At 29.7% G+C, this 19,009-nt stretch overlaps 7 protein-coding genes across 7 annotated transcripts, besides 3 other annotated features; 5 read left to right on the forward strand and 2 right to left on the reverse strand.

The window, feature by feature from the left end:
• Nucleotides 1–91: 91 nt before the first annotated feature.
• On the reverse strand, nt 92–1,309 carry TVAGG3_0716490 (uncharacterized protein; the record flags this gene model as incomplete). Its single annotated transcript, XM_001316642.1, has 1 exon — nt 233–1,309. One exon carries the CDS (start codon nt 1,307–1,309, stop codon nt 233–235), a length of 1,077 nt encoding a protein of 358 aa, XP_001316677.1.
• Nucleotides 1,310–1,590: 281 nt separating this feature from the next.
• Nucleotides 1,591–2,842, reverse strand: TVAGG3_0716500 (nitrile biosynthetic process; the record flags this gene model as incomplete). Its single annotated transcript, XM_001316641.1, has 1 exon — nt 1,613–2,737. One exon carries the CDS (start codon nt 2,735–2,737, stop codon nt 1,613–1,615), a length of 1,125 nt encoding a protein of 374 aa, XP_001316676.1.
• Nucleotides 2,843–3,663: 821 nt separating this feature from the next.
• On the forward strand, nt 3,664–4,554 carry TVAGG3_0716510 (pectin lyase-like family; the record flags this gene model as incomplete). Its single annotated transcript, XM_001316640.2, has 1 exon — nt 3,664–4,554. One exon carries the CDS (start codon nt 3,664–3,666, stop codon nt 4,552–4,554), a length of 891 nt encoding a protein of 296 aa, XP_001316675.1.
• Nucleotides 4,554–5,432, forward strand: TVAGG3_0716520 (uncharacterized protein; the record flags this gene model as incomplete). The annotated part of the gene is made up of 1 exon (XM_001316639.1): nt 4,554–5,432. One exon carries the CDS (start codon nt 4,554–4,556, stop codon nt 5,430–5,432), a length of 879 nt encoding a protein of 292 aa, XP_001316674.1.
• A 1,329-nt stretch (nt 5,433–6,761) lies between these two features.
• Nucleotides 6,762–6,798: a mobile genetic element.
• Nucleotides 6,799–7,854: 1,056 nt separating this feature from the next.
• Nucleotides 7,855–8,048: a mobile genetic element.
• A 3,560-nt stretch (nt 8,049–11,608) lies between these two features.
• Nucleotides 11,609–12,912: a mobile genetic element.
• On the forward strand, nt 11,705–12,832 carry TVAGG3_0716560 (Mariner transposase; the record flags this gene model as incomplete). Its single annotated transcript, XM_051243971.1, has 1 exon — nt 11,705–12,832. The coding sequence occupies one exon, from the start codon at nt 11,705–11,707 to the stop codon at nt 12,830–12,832; it is 1,128 nt and encodes a 375-aa protein (XP_051090558.1).
• Nucleotides 12,913–15,414: 2,502 nt separating the features above from the next.
• Nucleotides 15,415–16,170, forward strand: TVAGG3_0716570 (uncharacterized protein; the record flags this gene model as incomplete). The annotated part of the gene is made up of 1 exon (XM_001316638.2): nt 15,415–16,170. The coding sequence occupies one exon, from the start codon at nt 15,415–15,417 to the stop codon at nt 16,168–16,170; it is 756 nt and encodes a 251-aa protein (XP_001316673.2).
• Nucleotides 16,171–16,984: 814 nt separating this feature from the next.
• TVAGG3_0716580 (uncharacterized protein) lies at nt 16,985–17,870 on the forward strand (the record flags this gene model as incomplete). Its single annotated transcript, XM_001316637.1, has 1 exon — nt 17,550–17,789. The coding sequence occupies one exon, from the start codon at nt 17,550–17,552 to the stop codon at nt 17,787–17,789; it is 240 nt and encodes a 79-aa protein (XP_001316672.1).
• Nucleotides 17,871–19,009: the final 1,139 nt, after the last annotated feature.

Below are 19,009 nucleotides of genomic sequence, written 5' to 3' on the forward strand. Positions count from 1 at the left end.
ATTACAAAATGCCCATTAGAAAATAATATAATAAACTGTTTTTAATAAAATATTGTATAAATAATTTTGAAAGTTATGGAAAAAAGTGACGTTATTTACAAACATATTTTCTTTTAATTTCTCTTTAAATAACAATAACAAAATAAATACTTATTAAATTTGTCAAAAAATTGAAATAGTGATTTTTTTAATGTAAATGTTCAAACTATTATTGACCTACTTCAGCATTTGATTAATCAGAGTCGTTCATATTTACATCAAATTGGATATCATCAATATTAATATCGCCAACATCTATATCTGAAAAGCTGTCTGAAAATCCAGTATGTACATTTTCATTTCCATTGGATTTTTCTTGATCTGGTTTGTTGATCTCTTCGATATCAGAAACTATATCTGAGTTATCTGATATTTTGTTGGTTTCTTGATTTTCTGTGTTATTGTCAGGAGTTTTATCTGTTTCTAAAGGGGATTCTGTACTTAAATTTTTCGTATTTTGTTCTGAAGTTTGATTATTGGGACGACTTTGTGTGTTATTTGTATTGTCTTTTCCATTTGATTTTCCGCTTCTATTTTCATTATCTGGAATGACTTGTTCGTTTTGATTTTCAATTTCTTGATTATTTTGATTTGTTTGATCCGAAATTTCTTGAATATCATCTTTATCATTAATTTGTTTACTTGTATTTGTAGAAGTTTCGTCTTGTTCGCCGTTTGATTCCGATTGTTGAAATGTATCTTTGAAATTTTGTAGTTGGTCGTTTTCAGGTTGATTCCCTAATGAAATGTTGGATGCTTTTTCTAATGTATTGTCATTTTTCTTATTAATTCCTAATGATGAATTTTGAATATCGGTTTCCCCAGTAAAACCATTGGACATAATTGAATTCCGATGTAAGTTGTTTGTGTTCGATTTAATAATAAGATCAATTTTAGCATTTTCATAAAAATTGATAATTTTTTCTTCTGAAGATTTCTTTGCTCTATCTGTATTAGTAATGTCATCAATGTTTAGTGGAGATTCTGTTGGATTTATTGAAATATTTAGAGAATTAAGTTCGTCCTGAATCGTTTTTAGAGTTTCTTTCATTTTATACTCTTGCAAAATACTAAATATGCAATTGTATGCAGTATTCCATGCTGATGACTTCATGTTTTTAACTTTTGGTTGAAGATTTTTAAAAATGAACTCGTGGTTATTAGTAATTTCATTACAGACATTGGAAATATATTGTGCTCGAAAATAATTGAAAATTCCTTTTGAATTTAATTCCTCTTGGACTTTAAAAGAAAAATCATTTTGATTCATAATAAAAAATGACAGGTTTATTTATCTCCTATATGCTTTAACTTAGATGAAATTTCGTAATTTCTTGGAAGAATGCTAAAAACAAGTTCATATATAAGATTTTATATTCATTAGCGTATAAAAAAGGTATTATAAGATAAATATTAACAATTTGATAGAAAATAGATATATGGTATGAGTTATGACTGAAAAATAAATCAATAAAATTGATTTTGGGTAATTTGTTAAATAAAGCTAGATATATTCAAAAACCTACTATATAATAGAATATTAAAGCATATTTTACATTCAAACAAACAAAAATTATAACATGGAAAGTAAATCTTCGCCAAGATTAAGTTTTGAAAGAGCTTTTGAGAGATCAAATACTCCTAACGAAGTAAATTGGTCGGACAAAGTATACAAAATCATTTTTCTCTTTTCATCATAAACAGAAGCAAAAGAAAATTGTCTAGGAACCTTGAAAAAGCCATTTTCATTTATTTTTCCTTTGTTTTCTTCACCTTCTTTAGGTTTTGTATGAAAAATGAACCAATATTTCCTATTTACGTCGAATGCAAACAAATGTGTTGTTTTATTTGTACTTGTGCCTCCAAAACATAGTATGTAGTTTGGAAATACACTAACTAAGCCTGGGTATTTGATATCTGGTAATGGAAATTGACCATGGTTCTTAATTATTTCGAAATCAACTGTTTGCATATCTAATATTAGCATTCCTTCATTGTCTGATGATCCGTATATATAGATTTTGTTTTTCATTTGCGTATAACTGGCCGCTGCCCTTGGTTTTACTTCAGAATTCACTGATGACCATGAATTGTTCTTAATATTGAATATATAGACGTTTGAATCGGTTTCTCCATTTGGTAATTCACCACCCCAAATATATATACTGTCATCAAATGTTCCCATGATAGAATTTGATCTTGGAGAGGGAGATTTACCAATTCCAGTGACAAATTCAACTTGCAACGTAGTAACATTGAATCTGTAAAGGTCATTGTAATAATGGAAGCTATTGTTTCCGCCAAAAATAAAAAAATAATCACCAATCATGATTCCAGAGGAATTGGTCCTTCCTTCTCCAAGATTTTGTATTAAAATTGACATTTCATTTGTTTTTACATCGTAACATACAAGATCTGATGCATAATCTAGATTTTCTTTTTGGCCAAAAGCGAAAAGGATTTTTTCAGTTTCAGAATGAAATCCGTAAGCCATTCCTTGTCGTGGAGATAGCATCTGACTCAATGTAGATATATTGTACCATGTTGCGTGAAAAGGAGTTTTTGCAAGGGAATTTACTTTGATTTGTTCATCTTTTTCAAAGAAATCGATTCCTGAGTTGTTAGTATTGCATAATGAAGAATACCCTGCAGAAACTATTGCATCACTATGTACAACTTGGCTTGCTCCAGATCCCATCAAATTTCAGTTATATTTTTTTGATTGATGAAAGGCCAAAACGATTCTCAATTAATTTTTTTGAAATGTATTAACCTCATTCAATTCAATTTTTATCGATTGAATATTGAACATATCAAAGAATACTAATAAATATATAAAAGTGAAATGAAATGTCACTTTTATTTTAACCTTAAAACTAAAGTGCATGATGATAAATCATCTAACTAATATAATATATGAATCCACACGAAATTGCTATTTAATATTGCAAGTATAAATGCTCAAACGTTGATTTTTCAAAAATTCTTTCGATAAATTATTGTCAAAATTCAATTTTATTAAATATTTATGAGTTGAATATATTGGTAAATTCATAAACGTGATCAAAATTGCATAAATGGTATAAATTCGATATCGTCGCAGAAAATATTTTCTTAATTATCGCATATCAATAACTCAGTTAAAATTCTTTAAATATGAAATATTTTTAATTTTCTCGTTTTTTTATGAATTCATAAAATCCAAATCGATAAATTCATAAAATTAATGAACACACAAATGTGTATATTGTTTGTTGCAAAAAAACTATGAGTTCAAAAAATTGAATGATATTTTTATTGAATGGAATGGGAAAATTTTTGTTTTTTCATAATGGCAAACAATCTAATGTAATATTATAAAAATTAAATTTTGATAACGAAGAATTGAATTATCAGAATTTTTTTTTCAATATAATTGATTTTTTGCATCAATTAAATATAATAAGCATACATAACCCTATTCAATTTATGTTTTTTGTTATTCATCCAAAAAAAAATTCAATGCTTTGAAATGGAATAAAATATCAAGAAATGCATCATACAATACTTGACACAATATGTGTTATTGAATGAAGTGAAATCTGAATACGTAAACTTCTGAAAGTAACCAGCCACTATAATTTTATGAATATTATCTACTTATTAGGTATTTTAGCTCCAAGCTTCAATAATAACAGCCAGCTTTTTAATAACACCGACTTTGACTCAGGAAACAATGCAGATCATCCAATCGACGCAAAAGAATTTTCGGAAACTTCAATTTCTCCATTCTATTCCTGTTCACTTAGAATTATTGATTCTTCATTCTTGTCATTAGCATCGTTCCAAAGAGATGATATTCCTGAAGCCGGCGGAGCAATCTTTGCTGCATCATCAACTGTTGACATAAAGTCTTCAGATGATGCAAAAGAATGTAAATTTTCCGATAATAGCTCTCCAGTTGGAGGAGCATTGGCCTTATCCTGTTGCGACACCATAATTAAAAGGGCAAAATTTACCAATAACACAGCGTATTTCGCAGGCGGTGCAATATACGTTGATAATATGGAAAAACTAAATGATCCCAACTTTCAAATTTACATATTTGATAGCAATTTCGAAAACAATACAGCAGGAGACGACGGAGGAGCGATAGCATGCTTACTTCTTAAAGATTGTTACATTGATAACTGTGGTTTTATGGCAAATGATGCCAAGCTACGTGGTGGCGCAATTTTTTCCGAAATGACAAAAATTTCTATTTTTGATTCGAAATTCGATACAAATACAGTCGGAAAAATTGTAAATTCTAAGCAAGACACTGCAAAGTATTATGATGCAACAAACAACAAAAAATATTTAGAAGATTATTCTTATCATTTCAGAGGAAGAGGTGGAGCTGCGATTTATTTCCAGGGATCTAAATCTAATGAAACTACAGCAAGTTTATATACTCAAAATACATGTTTTCGAGACAATCAAGCCTATCGCGGAACAAATCTTGCAGAAAAGTGCAAAGACCCGGCCATCATTTAATGTTTGACCTTAGTTGTAAATGGAATTCATATAATGATGCCTTTGTTGGTCCCAATTTCGAAGATTCATATGCTCATGTCAACAGAGAAAACACTAACACCGTATTAGATATGCATTATCTACCAGGAAACAAAGCAGATTGTCCATCATCTGGTTTATCATCAATATCTCCTGCAAAAATCGTAAATTATGCAAGAATAAGTAATATTCAAAATGATGAACAAACAAGTTCAGTTCCTAATCCTTCATCATATACTTATGTTGCAACACCAATTACTAAACTTCCACAACCAACAACTGAATCATATGTAACATTTCCAACAACAAGTAAGTTTTCAACTCCAGCTACAAAAACATCAAATACAATTCCATCTCCAACACCAACAATTGAAGAATCACCATCAAAAGTTGTTGGTCAATCTGTAAAATCGGGTTATGATGGTGATATTTCATATTCATCAACAGTTACTGTTACACAAACAATTATATTTATTGATACATTTTTAGAAACATTAACTGAAACAACAATCAACAATAATGATCAAACATTAATTTGGACATTTTCGTCAACAATTATTACAAAAGAAACATTTATTAACATTGAAATTGTTTATGAATTTAAGAAAGGTTTGGATGCCAAAACAATTATTTTAATTGCTGTTTTAGCATGTGTGTTTATTACAAAAGAAACATTTATTAACATTGAAATTGTTTATGAATTTAAGAAAGGTTTGGATGCCAAAACAATTATTTTAATTGCTGTTTTAGCATGTGTGTTTATATTGATGCAAAATTTGATTGAATCAATTGATTCCAAAGAGAACTATGTTATTCGGTTTGTATATGGTGTAAATCATACCAAAATAGCATATGAATAAGAAAAATGATTGAATTAGCAATACCAATCAAAAAAAATTGGGTTGAAAGTTACAAGCTCTCAATTTTCGTCCCTTTTGTACGTTTATTATAATTGTAGCATATTGTCATCAAGCACGCGACTAACCAGCAAAGACGTGTCCTCTAATTTCATCCCTAGTTCAAGAATCTGGAACTATTTAAGCAAAAACATTCGATTTCAAAATCAAGCATTCTTTATTCAACGAGTAAAACATTAAAGTATGATTTGTCATACACGGAATAATGACAAGCTCTTAGAGTATGTTTAGTACAGAGTTACTGCCAACTTGAGTTCTTGAATTTGGTAAGTTAGAACAAAAGAAGCCATATGTCGCATCTAAGGACTTGTACTTATCAGAGTATTACTAAATGTTTAAGAATGTTAGTTATTCGTCTCAAACTCGTACGTTTCCACGCGAATCTTGATAATAAATATACTATTTTGGACTTTTTGCAATAAATCTCTTTTTACCACATTAGCATATCTGTGTGTATGCTACTTAACCTCTTTAGAGACCATTAAGATAATGTTTTTTGATACTTTTTCAAGACTATGCCATAAAGTAAACGAATAATTTACAAAATGATATTAAAAAATTTAATTTTATTATGCTTTTATAAATATTGAGACTTTTTAGGACTATTTTAAAAATGTAAATAGATCAATCATTTTAATATTAGATAAGATAATCTTATGGCATTCCAAACGGGAACCGCGGTTGGTTACCATGGATTTCCGTCACCGGTCACATTTTAAAGATTTTTAAAGCCTTATAAAAATATGCTTTGTAAATCATTTTTTGTAAATCGGCAAAAATTTGGTAATTTTCTTCAACTAATAAATCTGCGAATAGCATTTATAATACAAGAACAATCTTTTAAAATGCGTTTGATTCATTTTTGTATAATTTCATATAGGCACATATATTCTTCCGGGACTTTCCGTGATTTTACCGTAAAATCATTAGTTTACACCAATTTTTCCGTATTTTGAATAGTTTACTGCACTTTTTCCGTAAAATTGAGTTACGGGAATCCGCAAAATTTCCGGACCTCATTTTTCATAGAATATAATAATAATATTTGATAAAAAGATATATTATTTATATTTTTGATTTTTGAATTACGGAAAAAGTGAATTGATAACTTGATTTTTTTATATGGTTAATTTTTCAAATGATATTATGAAGATCTAAAATATTAAAAGTAAAAAATTGAATTACGGAAAAAGTGAGGTCAAAAGTGAAATAAATTTGCAGAACAATTTTCATTGAAATAAGCTTTATTTTTCATTATTAATAACAATGCTGTAATAAACAGAAATTCATCAAAAGTGACAGCTCTCAATTTTTTGACATTTGTAAATTCTAAATTGAATGAGAAAAATGAAATAATACTAAGCATAATACAATATTCTAGATTTAATTATAATTAGGAAAAAGTTAGTTTTGAGAGTACTTTTCATAGGCATATAGAATGAAATCTTCTGAAAAATAATATCACATAAACTCATATTATTTTCTAATATATAACTATTTTATATAAAAATCAAATTCAATGATCTTAAAAGCGAAGGATAAACCTCAAAATTTACGAATATAATGAGTGGGAATATAATGCTTATCTATCATAAAACCATATGAAATATCAATTTTTGCTTTACGCCTAATTTTTGACGACAATTAGCAAAAAATGTTAAATGTTAACACTCAGTCCATTTGAATATGAAAATAAAATTGACTTTAATTAAATTTTTTATTTATCATGCAATTCTTCTTGCGACCAAAGATTTGAATAAAATTTCAAAAAATAAGATAGCTTAAAAATAATATACGGTAGTGTTTACTAATAGATGAATAGTATATAAATTCTATTAAAATGGATTTGATCCAAAAAATATATAAAATTTGATCATAAATAAAATCGTTTTAAATTACTTCTTCATTTAAATTATAACAATTATTTTTGGTTTTATAGTTTTTAAAGCTCATGTGGTTTTTTTAACCACAGAATACTTATGTGCTGTAGCAAGCTTGCAATCCAAAGCTCACGTTAGACAACAAGAGTCATGAAGTCTCATACTAAGGGATATCCAACATATATTTTAATAATCTAATGTTTGTGACAAATATTCAACATAAAATTAAGTTTTCGTTTCGTTACAAGGCATTCATACTTTGGAGATATCATATTTAATGTACAGAAAAGTTAATATTAAACAATACATGCTAAAGAATTAATAAATAAGATAATAAAATAAATTTATACGTAATTACTTTCATTTAATATGCTTTATGCTGTATAATATTGATTAAGAGGCATTAAAAGGTTCCATAATCTGCTTTTATAGGCAAGATTTTTGATAAAAATTTTAAATTTTGAAAAATGATGAGAAAAGGGAAAAAAAGGTAAATGAGAGCAAGAGGAGGGAAAAAAAGAAAAAGAAAAGGAAGGGAAGGGAAAAATAAAAGGAAGAAGGACATATAAAAATTTAGATGCGCATTCTTAATGCCGAGGCGGCTTGCCGCCGAGGCGCGATTTTTTTAGGCCTCTACGGTAACCCGGCAATGTTTTTTTAAATCTTGTACAGCCCTAGATAATCTAAAGACGTCAGATGTTTCAATAACTTCAGATCAATGACTAATATGAAATTTAAGATTTGTGTTAATTTAAGAATTAACAATGGAATCTGGTTTAGAAAGATGGAAAGCATAGAGAATCTAAAGGATAAGAGAGATTAAATACAAAATGCTGCATAAAAAGGCAGATCAGTGAGAAGAAATCATGAGGTTAAAAAGGAACATTCAAATTAGAATATAACATTGCATATTACAATATTAATATTAAAGATAATACTGCACATCATTGTGCAGTGATCCATAAATCAATATTAATATCTCATATGATAAAATCTAATATCATATTACAATATTAATATTAAAGATAATACTGCACATCATTGTGCAATTACACTATTTTAAATATTTTCATAAATAATGACTTACAAGTTAAAAAAAATGTAGAATTAACTGCATGATCCAATATTGGACCGAATGTATGTTTGAATCTATAACTGAATTCATTAATGACAAAAAAGTGACTCTATAACTGAGTATCTGGCTGACAATATGCCTGAAAGTTTGAATGTGTCTAGGAATATAACTGACAGTTTGAGTGACATTTTGAATGAGGGTTTGGTTGTCAGTATAACTCAAGGTTTGAGAGAGAATATGACTCACAGTTTGACTGACAATATGACTTAGAGTTTGAGTGACAGTATGAACAACAGTTTGGGTGATAGTATGAACTACAGTTTGAGTGACAATATGACTGACAGTTTAACACACACTATGAATTAGCTTTTTAGTTAGAATAAGACTGACAGTTTGAGTGACAATATAACTGACGGTTTGACTGACAATATGACTGTTGATTTGAGTGAGTGTATGATTGAGAGTTTGGGTGACAATATGACTCATAGTTTAAGAGAGTGTATGACTGATGGTTTTAGTGAGAATAAGACTGACAGTTTGGGTGACAATATGACTGTTGATTTGAGTGAGTGAATGACTGACAGTTTGACTGACAATATGACTGACGGTTTGACACACACTATGACTTACGGTTTTAGTTAGAATATGACTGACAGTTTGAGTGACAATATGACTGACAGTTTAACACACACTATGAATTAGCTTTTTAGTTAGAATAAGACTGACAGTTTGAGTGACAATATAACTGACGGTTTGACTGACAATATGACTGTTGATTTGAGTGAGTGTATGATTGAGAGTTTGGGTGACAATATGACTCATAGTTTAAGAGAGTGTATGACTGATGGTTTTAGTGAGAATAAGACTGATAGTTTGACTGACAATATGACTGACGGTTTGACAGACACTATGAATTAGCTTTTTAGTTAGGATAAGACTGATAGTTTGACTGACAATATGACTGTTGATTTGAGTGAGTGTATGACTGAAAGTTTGACTGACAATATGACTGACTGTTTGACACACACGATGACTTACAGTTTTAGTTAGAATATGACTGATAGTTTGACTGACAATATGACTGTGGTTTGACAGACACTATGAATTAGCTTTTTAGTTAGGATAAGACTGATAGTTTGACTGACAATATGACTGTTGATTTGAGTGAGTGTATGACTGACCGTTTTAATGACAATATGACTGACGGTTTGAGTGAAAATATGAATTACGGTTTTAGTGAGAATAAGACTGATAGTTTGAATGACAATATGACTGTTGATTTGAGTGAGTGTATGACTGAAAGTTTGACTGACAATATGACTGACTGTTTGACACACACGATGACTTACAGTTTTAGTTAGAATATGACTGATAGTTTGACTGATAATATGACTGTGGTTTGACAGACAATATGACTGTTGATTTGAGTGAGTGTATGATTGAGAGTTTGGGTGACAATATGACTCATAGTTTAAGAGAGTGTATGACTGATGGTTTTAGTTAGAATAAGACTGACAGTTTGGGTGACAATATGACTGTTGATTTGAGTGAGTGTATGACTTCGGTTTGACAGACACTATGAATTAGCTTTTTAGTTAGAATATGACTGACGGTTTGACAGCCTCTATGACTTACGGTTTTATTTAGAATATAACTGAGAGTTTGGGTGACAATATGACTCATAGTTTAAGAGAGTGTATGACTGATGGTTTTAGTGAGAATAAGACTGACAGTTTGGGTGACAATATGACTGCTAATTTGAATGAATATATGACTGTCGGTTTGGGTGAGAATAAGACTGACAGTTTGGGTGACAATATGACTGTTGATTTGAGTGAGTGAATGACTGACAGTTTGACTGACAATATGACTGACGGTTTGAGTGAGAATAAGACTGATAGTTTGAGTGACAATATGATTGTTGATTTGACAGACACTATGAATTAGTTTTTTATTGAGAGTAAGACTGACAGTTTGACTGACAATATGACTGACGGTTTGACTGACAATATGACTGACGGTTTGACAGCCTCTATGACTTACGGTTTTATTTAGAATATGACTGAGAGTTTGGGTGACAATATGACTCATAGTTTAAGAGAGTGTATGACTGATGGTTTTAGTGAGAATAAGACTGATAGTTTGAGTGACAACATGACTGACGTTTTGACTGACAATATGAGTGACGGCTTTAGTTAGAATATGACTTAGAGTTTAGCTGACAATTGGCTGACAGTTTGAGTGACAATATGGCTGACAGTTTGAGTGACAATATGACTGACGGTTTGAGTGAGTGTATGAATGAGAATATAACTGACGTTTTGACTAACAATATGACTGACGGTTTGACATCGAAATTCATTCATATATATGTATTGATCAATGCAATCACCCTATTTAATATTATTATTTATCAATTAATTTTTCATTACAACATGCTCTCAATTATTATGACATTAATATTTATCAATAAATATTTCATTACTATATGCTCCCACCCAATTTGACATTATTGTTCTTTGACAAATTTTTCTTTATTAAAGACACTCTCACAAATTCATATCAATATATTTTAATTATCACAAATTCATATTCATATTCTTATTGAGTTAGAATAAATTGAGGATGACTGAGAATCAAATTATAATTAGTGAGAATCAATTGAAGAATACTGGGAGTTAATTAAGGTTGTTTAAGAATAAATTGTGAATAAGTGACAATCAATTGAGGATGAGTGAGAATCATTTGATTATTAGTGAGATTCAACTGAACATCAGTGAGAATCAATTGAATAATACTAAGAAGAAATTGAGGAAGAGTGAGAATCACTTGATTCTTAGCGAGAATCAATTAAGGATGAGTAAGAATCAATTAATAAGTAGTGAGAATCAATTTAGGGTGACTGAGAATCAATTGATTCTTAGTGAGAATCTATTGATAATTAATGCGAATCAATTGATTATTTGTGAGAATCAATTGATCAGTAGTAAGGATCAATTGATTATTTGTGAGAACCAATTGAAGATGAGTAAGAGTCAATTGAGGATGAATATGTGTCTATTCTGATATGACTTAGTATCTACTGAGGCTAGATGCTAACATCTTACTTTTATGATCATAATTTTTCAACTCCATTAATATTTATAACAATATTTTGATTACTATAGGGTGTCCAAAGGTGCGTTTAGCACAGCGCTCTATATGAGACTATTAAAGGAGATATATGCTGATTATAAATATATAATAAAAAATATGAATATATGTATATGATGAGTATGTTGTATTTTGGCGCCATGCCGGGATATAAAATGAATTTTGAGACAAGAGGCGGTTTCGCGGGAAATTTTGGCGGGATTTTTTTCATTTTTTTAATGAATCATAAAGAAAACATCCTCGCTCTTGCAAAAAAATGCAAAGACTGTAAAAAAATCTACGAGACATTGGTAAAATGCTTCGGTATGGATGCTCCTAGCTATTCCACTGTAACGTATCATGTTAGGATGTATCACTTCATGAACAAAAAGGCGCCCATCATAAAAATTGACAAAAAATCGCCGGATCAAAGAAAAATCAAAGCAATTCTTCAAGCGCTAGATGAAGACCCAAGAGCATCACTCAGAAGGATAGAGGAGATGACAAAGATACCACGTACAACAGTCAGTTATTATCTGCACAATTATTTGAACTACAAACTAGCGTATACACGTTGGGTTCCGCACAACCTTAATTCAGTTCAAAAAAAATCTAGAGTCCAATCTTCGAAAGAGCTCCTCTCTATATTGGGTGCGTATCAATCCAAGAAGTTTCGCTTTTTAGTAACAGGGGACGAGTCTTGGTTTCAATATGCAACAGAAGCCAAAATCATGTGGATCCCGAAGGATGAAAATCCGCAAACATTCCCGAAGAAAAAAATTGACACACCAATGATTATGTTGTCGGTTTTTTGGGGCGTGAATGGCATCATCGCAATTGATATTCTTCAAAAACCTAATACGATGAATGCTCAGTATCTAATTGACAATGTTCTTACTCAAATTATCAATTCTGATGAGTTTGAGAAATCCAAACAACAAAAACAAAAGTTTGCAATTCATTTTGATAATTCAAGAGTTCACAAAAGTCATAAGGTAATGAATTACTTGGTGGAAAACAATGTCAAAGTTGTTCCAAACCCAATTTATTCACCTGATATTGCCCCCTCTGACTTTTATTTATTCGGCACGCTAAAAAAGAGAGCTGAAGGACGCGAATTCGCGAGTCCAGATGATCTTGAAAATTTTGTAAGAGAGCAATTTGAGCAATTTTCTCATGATGATTTAAAGCGTGTCTTTCAAGCCTGGATCGATCGCTGCGAACGCGTGATTGAATCCAATGGTGATTATATTTAAATAAACTTTATATATATGTAACTTGTTTATTTCTATTCGCAGTATTCAGGTTTGTGCTAAACACACCTTTGGACACCCTATATTTAAATAATTTTATCAAATGATAATTATTAACATATATTAAGAGTATGTTTAATTTTCAACATACTCTTAAAAATCCGAAATTTTAAAAAAAGTGGCAATTTTTTTAATGCTAAACCATCTTCATCTGCCATTAAATGTTTCGGATGATTTGATTTTAATTCAGTTGGGTTCTATTAGATGTAATAGTGTAAATTCTGATTCAACAATTTATCCATATATTTCTTCCAATAAACCCTATCAAAAAGAATGGTATACAAATAAAATAACTTATCAAGATGGTAAACCTAAATTCACTGTTTTGGATTCATTATCAAATGCATATGTCGGAGATTCACCATCATATCCTTGGGGACAAATCGTTTCAAAAATCAAAGAATTAAACAGAAATATTAAGAATGTATATAATTTTGGACATAAATTATTTGGATTTGAAAATAAATCTATCATTTGTTATTTGGAGGAACTCAAAGAGCGTTTTATCTCGAATAGCGATGAAGTAAAGTATCTTCAAACATATGAAACAACACCTAAATTTCAGAAATCCGCTGAAGCTTTTACAGAAATGGTAAATATGATTATAAGTGAAAAATATTTGCAAACAGATCTCAGTCAAATTAAAATCAAAATCCATCGTCTAGGGGAACAATATATTCTTAAATTTTTAGAAGCATTTATAATTGCCCGCCCCAAATTTTATGCACAGGTTATAGGTTTCTTACAAAATTTTTCATTTGACCAGGAATTATACTCAAAAGCAGGAATTTCTAAACCATTAATACAAGCAATAATTAATGGCGATAAAAGATATTCGAATATTTTTGCTTTTTCAGGAAAATCGTGTGATTTAACAATCGAAGATTTTATTAATGTTTTAATTTCAGATCAAACAAATCAAAATGGTGAAGAATATTATCAAATACGTATCAGATCTATATTGGATAATAGTAAATATTCTTTCTATGAACTAGCAGTTAAATTTGAATCAATTAATATTTTAAATTCGTGTAATATAGATAATGTTACACCAATCATGAAAGCATTGATAATGTCAAGCCCAAACGAAACAATTTTCAAAATGAATGATAAATTCAATTTGCAGACTTATCAATTTACAAACCAAATCAAGTATGTTTTATCTTTTGCATACAATATCTCAGAGTTATTTTCTACATTTAGAAATCCATTACTCTCTTCGATTGTTTCAACAAATAATATTATATCAGTAATGAATTTGAATGAAAGCAAAGTTATTCGTTTAAAGATTCATTTAATCTTCCATGAGGCCCTAATTCAAAATAATGATTTTATGTACAAGAACTTTAATGTTTTGAATCAAATAAAAAACAATGACCTTCTGGAAATTTTAGCAAAAGCTTGTTTGAAAGCTGACAAAAAAATTCAAGCAGATTTTGAACAAATCATGGGTATTAAATTTACAGCGATCAAACAATTTCATGAATCCATAGAAAAAATTCCAGTTGATCGGTCTCCAATTACAATAGATGGTTGCCATATTTGTTTTGAATGCTCTAAAAATACTGATATTGAAAAACTCAAATCAATGCAATTAATTCTAATAAGCCCTGGTATTCATATCAATGTGTTAACTTATGAACAAACATTGAAGTTTTTGGAACAAATGCCAGCATTTATTCATTTGGCCTTTCCAATATAAGTTCTGATCGATCTGTAAACTTAAATTATTTTCTACTTCAAAACGAAGATTATTCCCCTTTAAAAATTTCACATTGTATGACAAAATCGTATCCTTTGAATATTCAAAAGTATCAGATACGTTGTGGATGATTACTGTACCAAAAAACATGAAAAACATAAAATTACCCAAAGAGTTTTCAGGGAGGTTAAAATGGTACATTCAAATAACGAAAGTTGATCTCCCAGGACATCCTCTGCAAGATGAAATACAGGAAAAAATAAAGCATGATAATGAGATTGGTGATATCTTAACTTCATATCCCGGGAAATTTTATGTAAATTATAGCACAACGATAAGAAGTGATAGTTTATTCGTCAATGGAAATCCTATAGAATTTCTTATATATATTCCAAGCGAATCAGGAAATTTGGCGTTGGAGTGTAATTTAATTCACTTAGATGCTACTTTTTCATGGCCGAAATATATATTTATTTTTCCTCGTGGTAATTACTATATGCGAGGTTACCCTCTAGGGATATACATAGGGCGCAGCGAATCATCCGCTGCTTATCAACGGTGGCTTACAGCCATGAATATTGAATTTAAATCATTAAACATTATGGAGCACTTTTCAAGAATCAAATGGATGAGCGATTTAGGTACTGGAGTTTTAAAATTTTTGAATACGAATCATTTCCAAAATTATATCTGTATTAGGCACTATCTCGGAACCATGGGCAATAATACTTTACTACATGTTTTTGCTCTGATAGTATTATTATCAAAATCGGCCCAAGATTTTGAGGACAATTACAAATGTTTTGATCCATCGGTTCAGAAAATGTATGCTACAAAGAATATATCAGATGAGCAGCTGGAAAAATGGAAGCAGATATATAAAGATCAAGAGCATTTAGCAGCATACCACCGCATTCCACCTATAAGCACTAATAATAGTGCAGAGGGTAAGCATAGACACATTAACGAACTTGCAAAAAAAGCAAGAAACTTTTCTACTTTCATCAAATTCATTCTGAATGATACTATCATTAGGATTAATGAATCAATTGATCCCATTAATAAGCAAAAACGCGAGAAGAATGACTTGTTAAACGAAAAATGCATACATTGCGGATTCTCCTATAATGATATTAATACTGATAAGAATCCTTGTAAATATTGCAAGGATTTCTTTATGAATAAGAGTCATGTTCCCTCTGCAGGCATACATGTTATGAAAATAGGAGAAAACGTAGGTGAAATCATAGAATTCCCAATCGATAAAAATGTAGGTGATCAGGATGAACTCGTGGATCACAAAGAAAAGAGTTCGCCGATCGAAATATCAAAATACGCAGAATTTATTGATATTGACGATAAAAATAAAGCAGTTTTAGTCGTAAAACTGCTTTATAATCTTGAAACGTTCCAAGATGCCAAAGATTTAATCAATTCTCTGGAAAAACAATCAAAAAATTATGAATCTGCATTACAAAATAAACCAGAAATTTGGTTGGAAAAATACTTGCCTGAATTAATGAAGGAAGTAAAAGATGCGAGAGCTGCTAGAATGAGATTGAAGATAATAAAGAAGTAGAGATGATGAGTGAATAAAAATTTTGTATTAAATTTGTATATAAAAGAATTGTAAAATATAAAAATAAAGAAGTGGTTGATAGGAATTTGAAAATTCGTTGGGTGCATATAAGTTTGATAAATATATTTATGAATATTAATGTCAAATTGGGTGGTTGCATATAGTAATGAAAAATATATTAATAAAAATTAATGTCAAATTGGTTGGTTGCATATAGTAATGAAAATAAGATTAATAAAAATTAATGTCAAATTGGGTGGATTCGTGATAGAATGCTTCTGTCTATGTGTGGCGTGAGTTAGCATCGGGTGGTTGCGTGATAGAATGCTTCTGTCTATGTGTGGCGTGAGTTAGCATCGGGTGGTTGCGTGATAGAATGCTTCTGTCTATGTGTGGCGTGAGTTAGCATCGGGTGGTTGCGTGATAGAATGCTTCTGTCTATGTGTGGCGTGAGTTAGCATCGGGTGGTTGCGTGATAGAATGCTTCTGTCTATGTGTGGCGTGAGTTAGCATCGGGTGGTTTCATCACAAATTTTAACCCATCCAAATCTTATTAATTATTAAAATTCTTTTACAATTTCTGATGTATTTTTTGAAAACATTTCATATGCAATATTTCTCCTTTTCTTTCCTCAAATCTTCAAATATTAATAACTTTGGATATGAAATTATTTGGATCTTTTATGAATTTTAAATGTCTTTCTTAATATCAAATCGATTAAATTATTAATATTTTCTAAATTATGCCTTAAAAATCCAAATATAAAAAATCGTAAATAAAAAATATATTTTTTATTTTTATTTTGTAAATAATCCGTTTACTAAATGGGACTGTATCATGAAAGTAACAAAAATCATTATTTAACAAGATTCAAAACTGGTGCAACGAAATGCACATTGATTTTGTAGTGTAACAAAGAGAGATTTATTGTAAAAAGTACAAAATAGTATATTTATTATCGTGATTAGCGTAGAAATGTATGAGTTTGGGACGGATTTCTGGTGCATTCATAACTAAAGTGATACATTGTCTGGAGCAAGTTCAGATCTTTAACTTATGGCTTGTTTGGTGCTAACTCACCCAATTTAAGTGCACTAGAGGGGATTTTGTCTGTAATGAGCATGCACCTTGAGTTGTTGCTTGGTCCGTGTACGAAAGATAGTAATTTAATACTATACTCGATTAAATGTGAATTTCTAATTTTGAATTTGCGTTTTTTCCTGAAAATAGTTACAATATATGAAAGAGTTGGCAAAACTAGAGGACACGTCTTTAAGGGTTTGGCTCGTGCTTCATGTTAATATGCCGAAACTAAAATAAACGTATATTGGGGGTCGAAAATTGAGAGCTCATATCTTTAAGTGCATGTATTGCAATAATGGCTTTGTTCCTTTACAGAAGGACACATAGAGAGGAATCAACTGATATTGAAGAAAGTCTTGAAACTGATCCTGAAATAGTTAATGAGAAAGAAAACTTTACTCAAACTACTTATGAAATTGATAATACAGAGATTGCTGGTGACGGTAATCCTGATATTAATCAAGAAGAAATGGTTATTTCGGACGAAGGTGGTGTTCCAAATGAAGATGATGCGTTTTTACACGCAGACTTTTAAAATTTTATTATTGTAATAAAGCTAAAGTACTCACAAAATCTAGATTGAGAGGCGGTCAATGACTTTTGAGGGGAAATTAACGCATGGAATTTAATATTATTTAGGTTGATATTCTTGCTTATTATTTCAGAAAATAATCTTAAAAATTTCAATATGAAAATTGAAAGCAATTCAAAAAAATTGCTAACGTGTAAATTTTAATATCCTATGCATAATTTCATATTTTGAACATTTTTTATTTTTGTTTAAAACTTAAAATTTTGCGAATTTAATATAATTTATAAAATATAATACGTATATATATTTAAAATACACTAAATTTAATTGTTAATTGACGTTTTTGGAAATGAATTTTATCAAAACATGCCTGAATCCGAAAATTTGAAAGAACGAATTACACAATCATATATGTAGAATTCAAAATACAAACTTAAAGATTGTATACGTTTAAAATTATTCAGATTGTGTTTGATTTCCACTCATTCTGTTTCTTTTGAACTCTAACACTAACATTTCATGATGATTACATGATCCATTTATACATGTTTGAATTGTTCCAGATTCTACCAGAAAATCAATCCAAATTTCTCAATGCATTCATGTTGATTGGACAAAATTTAAAATTTATCAGCCTGTTTCCAGAGAAACTCATATATTCCCTAATGAAATGTAATTTTTGCTACATTTATTTCAATCAAATTTCAAAAAATTGACTGCAGAGCTTGAAAAGGTGATGAATCATGTTGTTATTAGATGTACATATTAGATTTACTATTTCCAAAAAAACGCTCAAATTTGAATAGTTTTTAGAAAATTTGGAATTACACTCCTTACATTATATATAATTAAATGTTTAAATTTTATTTATTTTTCCCTTTTAATTTTATAACATGCTCTATCAAAACTAACCTCTCAATTGAAGACCACAAAATCTAAGTAGTGAGGGTACACAAATTTTGTATGGAGTACGGTTCAATTTTTGAGAGCCTCACTACTTAGATTTTGTGACTACCTTATTTCATTTTCTAATCTTTATAAAGTTATTTTCTGAGCTACTTTTTTCTTAAAGACAGGGATAATTACTTGAATTAAACATCAATTTATGTTAATTATTGTTCCTGGGAAAATGAATTATTATATTTGTTGACAAAAATGAAGCATTTTAAATTTTAATCTTCAGGTGTTTCATTACTGTGGAAGTATATTATAATGTGTCGAAG

The sequence above is a fragment of the Trichomonas vaginalis genome, chromosome III (genome assembly GCF_026262505.1).
Source record: "Trichomonas vaginalis G3 chromosome III, whole genome shotgun sequence".
Classification (NCBI taxonomy): Eukaryota; Parabasalia; order Trichomonadida; family Trichomonadidae; genus Trichomonas; species Trichomonas vaginalis.